An 8,170-nucleotide genomic window follows, 5' to 3' on the forward strand; every position below is an offset into this window, starting at 1 on the left:
CTCTCTCCCCGTCTCTCTCTCCCCGTCTCTCTCTCCCCGTCTCTCTCTCCCCGTCTCTCTCTCCCCGTCTCTCTCTCCCCGTCTCTCTCTCCCCGTCTCTCTCTCCCCGTCTCTCTCTCCCCGTCTCTCTCTCACCGTCTCTCTCTCACCGTCTCTCTCTCACCGTCTCTCTCTCACCGTCTCTCTCTCCCCGTCTCTCTCTCCCCGTCTCTCTCTCCCCGTCTCTCTCTCTCTGTCTCTCTCTCCCCGTCTCTCTCTCCGTCTCTCTCTCTCTCTCTCCGTCTCTCTCTCTCTCTCTCCGTCTCTCTCTCTCTCTCCGTCTCTCTCTCTCTCTCCGTCTCTCTCCGTCTCTCTCTCTCTCCGTCTCTCTCTCCCCGTCTCTCCACCCCCCCCTCTTACTCTGAGTCCTCTTCAGATCTCTCTATAGAGGAGAGGTCCCCTGCTCTGGTGGCTCAGTCTCTCTCTCTCCAGGTCTGCTTCCGTTGCTATGACGAGGCATGTGCCCCAGATCACACAACCCTGTTTATAAATCAACAATCTTTGATCGTCCAGCATTCAACCACTTTGAGTCTGAGTGGGATACCTCATTGTAATCTCAATGCTATCAAGAAGAGGCTTTTAAACCATGTTCTCTATGTGAATCACATCACAACTTCTGGTTGGTTACATGCTGCAGAGTGGGCAGTGTGGCAGGGCAGTCCCTTAGCCCTTCACACCAGTCCTCAACTATAGAAACCACTCAATGTGATTTAACTCCCTGGCTCAGACACATTTTCCACCCTGTGGTGGAAGATCGACTAGCAATGATGGTTCTCCCAGGACATGGTTCTCCCAGGGCAGAGGGCCCCTTCCAGGGCAGAGGCTCCCTGGTGCTTTAGGCTCAGCCCATTCTGATTCCCCTGCGACAGCCTCTGCCCATCCAACCTGCATGTTTTATTCAGACTGGCACCTGGGCACTGCCACGCCAGCCTGGTTTGAGTGTCTCTCTGATCCTCTGTAATTCCATCTGATAGATCAGACACTATGGTCTTGGACTGTACCCTCTGTGGGCAGAGACACCCCTCATCTCATCTGTCACTCTGCTGGAAGGATGGCACCACCCTGTACAACTCATGATCTCTAGTGTCATATTAACATAAATGTGCCATTTGAAATGTAGCCAGTCCTCTCTTGTCTAGCTGCCTGCTACTCCCTAAACCCACCAATTATATTCAATGAATTGTGTTCTATTCAGTGTGTTTTCTTCAGTCTTCAGATAAGGGACCTGGTTGGCAGCTGTAACCTGCAGTAGTGTTGTGTGTTCCTGGTATGCTGCTGCTAACTGACATCTCTCTCTCTCTAACAGGGTGGTGGTTCTGGAGAGCCGGCCCACTGACAACCCCACAGCCCTCAGCAACCTCTACATCCTGGCCGGGCATGAGAACAGTTACTAGCCCCTTAACCGTGTTACCAGCTCCTAGCTCTGACCCAGTGACTCCACACAGGGAGGGGGGAGGGGGAGGGGGCACCTACAGACCCATTGGATAGGTGAAGAATTAGCAGGAAGTGGATCAACTCCCAGCAGTCCACTTGCCTCAGCAGGCTCTCATACCGCCTGGACTCATGGTACAACCACAGGTAGAACAATGAGACTGATATTTCATTGGATGGATGAAATGTGAAGCATCCGGGGTTAGCGGTTTTTTCACACACTACCAAATATGGTAGTGAGAGGAAGTCCACTAGGCGGTCGATGGGAGAAGATGGAACGAGATGGATTTTGACCGACATTCTGCAAATCTTCTCATCAATGAAACATTTGATCACAGTACAGTAGTTTTCTGTTCCCAATACTAGAATCTGTTACGATACGGAACAGATTCATTTTTGTAGACTTTACCCTTTTGCAAAATTGTATTTTTTATCATGCTGTTACAAGGAGTGCAAAGGTGAATTGGGTTATTTCACATTTCACAGAGTTAGGTGTTCCCTAACGGAAATATGTAGATGTCTACGAGAAGGCGCCAATAGGCTCCTGCTATCTTGTGCTTGGCTCTGCCCACTATGACTCATTTGTTCCCATTGGAAACGACAAGCTGTGGTCTATCTTGGTTTAGTGATAGAAAAAATCTTTGTTTGAACTGTGTCACCAAACCCAGGAAGTAGTTAGTGAATACAGAAACAACAGGTCATCAACCAACAGGTCAGACAAGGGGGCTGTGATGCTTCAAGCAAAACCACGTCCTTCCTCATCACAGATCTTCCAACGGCCTTATGCTGAGCAGGCAAGCAGCACCTCCTCCTTCCTCTACAGTCCTGTCCACCTCCTCCTCCTCCCTCTACAGTCCTGTCCACCTCCTCCTCCTCCCTCTACAGTCCTGTCCACCTCCTCCTCCTCCCTCTACAGTCCTGTCCACCTCCTCCTCCCTCTACAGTCCTGTCCACCTCCTCCTCCCTCTACAGTCCTGTCCACCTCCTTCTCCTCCTTCTACAGTCCTGTCCACCTCCTCCTCCTCCTTCTACAGTCCTGTCCACCTCCTCCTCCTCCCTCTACAGTCCTGTCCACCACCTCCTCCTCCCTCTACAGTCCTGTCCACCTCCTTCTCCTCCTTCTACAGTCCTGTCCACCTCCTCCTCCCTCTACAGTCCTGTCCACCTCCTTCTCCTCCTTCTACAGTCCTGTCCACCTCCTCCTCCTCCTTCTACAGTCCTGTCCACCTCCTCCTCCTCCTTCTACAGTCCTGTCCACCTCCTCCTCCTCCCTCTACAGTCCTGTCCACCACCTCCTCCTCCCTCTACAGTCCTGTCCACCACCTCCTCCTCCTTCTACAGTCCTGTCCACCACCTCCTCCTCCTTCTACAGTCCTGTCCACCACCTCCTCCTCCCTCTACAGTCCTGTCCACCACCTTCTCCTCCTTCTACAGTCCTGTCCACCACCTTCTCCTCCTTCTACAGTCCTGTCCACCACCTCCTCCTCCCTCTACAGTCCTGTCCACCACCTCCTCCTCCCTCTACAGTCCTGTCCACCACCTCCTCCTCCTTCTACAGTCCTGTCCACCACCTTCTCCTCCTTCTACAGTCCTGTCCACCACCTTCTCCTCCTTCTACAGTCCTGTCCACCACCTCCTTCTACAGTCCTGTCCACCACCTCCTCCTCCCTCTACAGTCCTCTCCACCTCCTCCTCCTCCCTCTACAGTCCTCTCCACCTCCTCCTCCCTCCCTCTGTAGCCCTGTGTGTCCCATATAGCACCTCATTCCAGGGCAACCTTGTTCCTGGACTGCTGCAGGATTCAGTTCCAACTCGGCACCACACATGACCAATTGAGTTAATTGATCAGTTCAGTGATTAAATTCAACACACCTGGTCTTCCAGGTGGGTTCAATCAAAAACATGAAGTGCCTGCAGCCCTCCAGGACCAGAGTTGCCAACCCCTTCCCCTATTCCCTATATAGCACACTTCATTTGACCAGGACCCATAGGGTAAAGTAGTGTGATATGTAGGGAATAGGGTGAAATTTTGGCTGCAGAGACTGGACTGGATTGTGGAGGAACAGAATGTGTGCAGGAAAGGCTCAGACCAACAGACCCCCTCACCCCGCAGCCTCCTCTTCCACCCCCACCCCGCAGCCTCCTCTTCCACCCCCACCCCGCAGCCTCCTCTTCCACCCCCACCCCGCAGCCTCCTCTTCCACCCCCACCCCGCAGCCTCCTCTTCCACCCCCACCCCGCAGCCTCCTCTTCCACCCCCACCCCGCAGCCTCCTCTTCCACCCCCACCCCGCAGCCTCCTCTTCCACCCCCACCCCGCAGCCTCCTCTTCCACCCCCACCCCGCAGCCTCCTCTTCCACCCCCACCCCGCAGCCTCCTCTTCCACCCTCACCCTGCAGCCTCCTCTCCCACCCTCACCCTACAGCCTCCTCTCCCACCCTCACCCTGTAGCCTCCTCTCCCACCCTCACCCTGCAGCCTCCTCTCCCACCCTCACCCTGCACTCCCACCCTCACCCCGCAGCCTCCTCTCCCTCCCTCACCCCGCAGCCTCCTCTCCCACCCTCACCCTGCACTCCCACCCTCACCCCGCAGCCTCCTCTCCCACCCTCACCCCGCAGCCTCCTCTCCCACCCCCACCCCGCAGTCTCCTCTCCCACCCCCACCCCGCAGTCTCCTCTCCCACCCCCACCCCGCAGTCTCCTCTCCCACCCCCACCCCGCAGTCTCCTCTCCCACCCCCACCCCGCAGTCTCCTCTCCCACCCCCACCCCGCAGTCTCCTCTCCCACCCCCACCCTGCAGTCTCCTCTCCCACCCCCACCCCGCAGTCTCCTCTCCCACCCCCACCCTGCAGTCTCCTCTCCCACCCCCACCCTGCAGTCTCCTCTCCCACCCCCACCCTGCAGTCTCCTCTCCCACCCCCGCCCTGCAGTCTCCTCTCCCACCCCCGCCCTGCAGTCTCCTCTCCCACCCCCGCCCTGCAGTCTCCTCTCCCACCCCCGCCCTGCAGTCTCCTCTCCCACCCCCGCCCTGCAGCCTCCTCTCCCACCCCCGCCCTGCAGCCTCCTCTCCCACCCCCGCCCTGCAGCCTCCTCTCCCACCCCCGCCCTGCAGCCTCCTCTCCCACCCCCGCCCTGCAGCCTCCTCTCCCACCCCCGCCCTGCAGTCTCCTCTCCCACCCCCGCCCTGCAGTCTCCTCTCCCCCACCCCCGCCCTGCAGTCTCCTCTCCCCCACCCCCGCCCTGCAGTCTCCTCTCCCCCCCCCGCCCTGCAGTCTCCTCTCCCACCCCCACCCTGCAGCCTCCTCTCCCACCCCCACCCTGCAGCCTCCTCTCCCACCCCCACCATGCAGCCTCCTCTCCCACCCCCACCCTGCAGCCTCCTCTCCCACCCCCACCCCGCAGCCTAATCTCCCACCCCCACCCCGCAGTCTCCTCTCCCACCCCCACCCCGCAGCCTCCTCTCCCACCCCCACCCCGCAGCCTCCTCTCCCACCCCCACCCCGCAGTCTCCTCTCCCACCCCCACCCCGCAGCCTCCTCACCCCGCAGCCTCCGCTTCCACCCTCACCCTGCAGCCTCCTCTGCCACCCTGCAGCCTCCTCCCTCACCCCGCAGCCTCCTCCCTCACCCCGCAGCCTCCTCCCTCACCCCGCAGCCTCCTCCCTCACCCCGCAGCCTCCTCCCTCACCCCGCAGCCTCCTCTCACCCCGCAGCCTCCTCTCACCCCGCAGCCTCCTCTCACCCCGCAGCCTCCTCTTCCACATGGATTACATATCAACTGTGTTACTGAAAACAAGTGCCATAATAATTCAGACATTTAGGTCTGGTAGGGAGTGAATAAATGGGAGTTTCTTTGTGTGTATCAAAAAGTCCTTTGTAACCAAGCAACTGACGGTCACAGGTCTGGTTGACGATAAGCTTTAGGGCGGCTTGTAAACGCTGAGCCTTCAGTGTTAGCGAGCCGTCGTAACGCCTTGGACCAGAGCTAGTTGCCGACGCGCAAAGCCTTTCCTGCTCTAGTTGAACTAATATAGACTGGTTCAGATAGAAAGTCCATATATTTTGTTTGATGTGGGTAATTTAAACGTTATTTATTAATATCTAAGCAATATTAGGGCATGTTGGATTGACCGGCTTTGTGAGGGATAGTTACATTATTTTATTTTTTTTCAGTTTTATATTATTTTAAATTTTCTTGAGGTGTTGTCATTTCATCCAAACCGTTTTAAATATTAATCTGTATCGATGGGTTGTTGTTTCTATGGCCGTCTGGTGTAGGACGCTTCCCAAATAGCCCCCTATTCCCTATTTAGTGCACTACTTTTGATCAGGGGCCCATAAGAGCTCTGGTTAAATATAGTGCACCAAACATGGGACCAGGGTTCCATTTGGGACGTTCCCATAATCCACCTCTCTTCCTGCCTCCCGCTTGGTAGCGTTTTAGAAAGTTGAATATGTCATGTGTTTTGTTCCTCTTTTTTTTTCCTTTTAAACTATGACTTTATTCAGTATTTTTGCACCATGGAAGAAGCACTTTTGTACATTTTATTTTTTAATTTTAAATTTTTATTTAAAATGACAAAATAAGGGAAATGCATTTTGTTTTCTTTGTAACATCATCGGTCTTCCCTTCAAAAGTTTTAATGTATGCAGTTATTGTAATAAAATAAAAAGAAGCTATTAACAATACACGTCTGCTGTCATGCCACTTGCTAACTGCCAGTAAACCTAGGCTGCTGTGGCGCGTGTCAACTCCTATATTTGGCTCGCTAACTCTAATGGTTATTGTCAAGGGGAAACGAACAGACCTGGGAACAGGGAAGGCCATCTGCATGGAAAGAATTGATACAGTGCTGTTGAGCCCCCGGGGGGGGGGGGGTGTTTTCCGTAACGAATAAGACTACGGTTCAGTCTGTCATTCCACTGCCGTGTTGCACCGCAGCGCTAATTGGCCTCCGTGGAACAAGAGTTAGAAACTGGAGCAGTCCCTGTCTGGTATTTACTGACGCAAAAAAATAGGACGAATGATGTCACTGTCAGACAGATGATAATAGGGGCTTGTTCTGAATTATCTTTCAGTTGGAGGGTCTTAGGTTAAGTGAAAGCAAGCTACACATTTCATTTGAAAGCTAATGCATCTTGCACGCGGGGGGGGGGGGGAACAATAGCAGATCATTACAGAGAATGTGCACGTTGCTTATGCACAGGGCACCTATCGCCAGGTCACACGTGATTTGTTCTACGGCCCGTCAGTGAATAGAGTCCAGGACAACTCTCTGGCACGGTGGGGTCGTCTTCTATATTGAGTATTGCGTCATCAGTTCCTCTCGTCACGTCAGTCAATGCATACCTTCGCTGCTACCTTGTCAGAAATGTCCAGATCAACTAGCCCATATCAGATCAGATGCCCATAGATTTTGTAATGTTTGAGTCACTCATATCACATGAATACACATTAGACATGGCAAAATGGATAGAATTGCAATTAAATTTGCTTTAAAACTGCAAAAATCACCATCTGACCAAATGTATAGAATTACAGGAAATATGCTTTAAGGGGGGTGGAGTCTGTTCCTATGGGGACCAGGCTGAAAAGGTGGTGTGTGAGGGGGTGGAGTCTGTTCCTATGGGGACCAGGCCGAAAAGGCGGTGTGTGAGGGGGTGGAGTCTGTTCCTATGGGGACCAGGCTGAAAAGGCGGTGTGTAAGGGGGTGGAGTCTGTTCCTATGGGGACCAGGCTGAAGAGGGGATGGAGTCTGTTCCTATGGGGACCAGGCCGAAAAGGTGGTGTGTGAGGGGGTGGAGTCTGTTCCTATGGGGACCAGGCTGAAAAGGCGGTGTGTGAGGGGGTGGAGTCTGTTCCTATGGGGACCAGGCTGAAGAGGGGGTGGAGTCTGTTCCTATGGGGACCAGGCTGAAAAGGCGGTGTGTGAGGGGGTGGAGTCTGTTCCTATGGGGACCAGGCTGAAGAGGGGGTGGAGTCTGTTCCTATGGGGACCAGGCTGAAAAGGCTGTGTGTGAGGGGGTGGGGTCTGTTCCTATGGGGACCAGGCTGAAAAGGCTGTGTGTGAGGGGGTGGAGTCAGTTCCTATGGGGACCAGGCTGAAGAGGGGGTGGAGTCTGTTCCTATGGGGACCAGGCCGAAAAGGCGGTGTGTGAGGGGGTGGAGTCTGTTCTTATGGGGACCAGGCTGAAAAGGCTGTGTGTGAGGGGGTGGAGTCAGTTCCTATGGGGACCAGGCTGAAGAGGGGGTGGAGTCTGTTCCTATGGGGACCAGGCTGAAAAGGCAGTGTGAGAGGGGGTGGAGTCTGTTCCTAAGGGGACCAGGCTGAAGAGGGGGTGGAGTCTGTTCCTATGGGGACCAGGCTGAAAAGGCTGTGTGTGAGGGGGTGGAGTCTGTTCCTAAGGGGACCAGGCTGAAGAGGGGGTGGAGTCTGTTCCTATGGGGACCAGGCTGAAAAGGCTGTGTGTGAGGGGGTGGAGTCTGGTCCTAAGGGGACCAGGCTGAAGAAGGGGTGGAGTCTGTTCCTATGGGGACCAGGCTGAAAAGGCTGTGTGTGAGGGGGTGGAGTCTGGTCCTAAGGGGACCAGGCTGAAGAGGGGGTGGAGTCTGTTCCTATGGGGACCAGGCTGAAAAGGCTGTGTGTGAGGGGGTGGAGTCTGGTCCTAAGGGGACCAGGCTGAAGAAGGGGTGGAGTCT

At 55.0% G+C, this 8,170-nt stretch overlaps 1 protein-coding gene across 5 annotated transcripts in view; it reads left to right on the plus strand.

The window, feature by feature from the left end:
• The window catches only part of LOC139375446 (mitogen-activated protein kinase kinase kinase kinase 5), a 98,141-nt gene extending 95,874 nt beyond the window's left edge, over positions 1-2,267 (plus strand). For all 5 annotated transcript variants that reach the window (XM_071117236.1, XM_071117238.1, XM_071117237.1 and 2 more), the window contains one exon: positions 1,346-2,267. In XM_071117236.1, coding sequence (XP_070973337.1) covers positions 1,346-1,433 — 88 coding nt within the window. In that variant the 3' untranslated portion in view covers positions 1,434-2,267. The remainder of the gene's footprint in view (positions 1-1,345) is intronic.
• The last annotated feature ends 5,903 nt before the right edge of the window (positions 2,268-8,170 follow it).

The sequence above is a fragment of the Oncorhynchus clarkii genome, chromosome 19, assembly GCF_045791955.1.
Source record: "Oncorhynchus clarkii lewisi isolate Uvic-CL-2024 chromosome 19, UVic_Ocla_1.0, whole genome shotgun sequence".
Taxonomy (NCBI): Eukaryota; Metazoa; Chordata; class Actinopteri; order Salmoniformes; family Salmonidae; genus Oncorhynchus; species Oncorhynchus clarkii.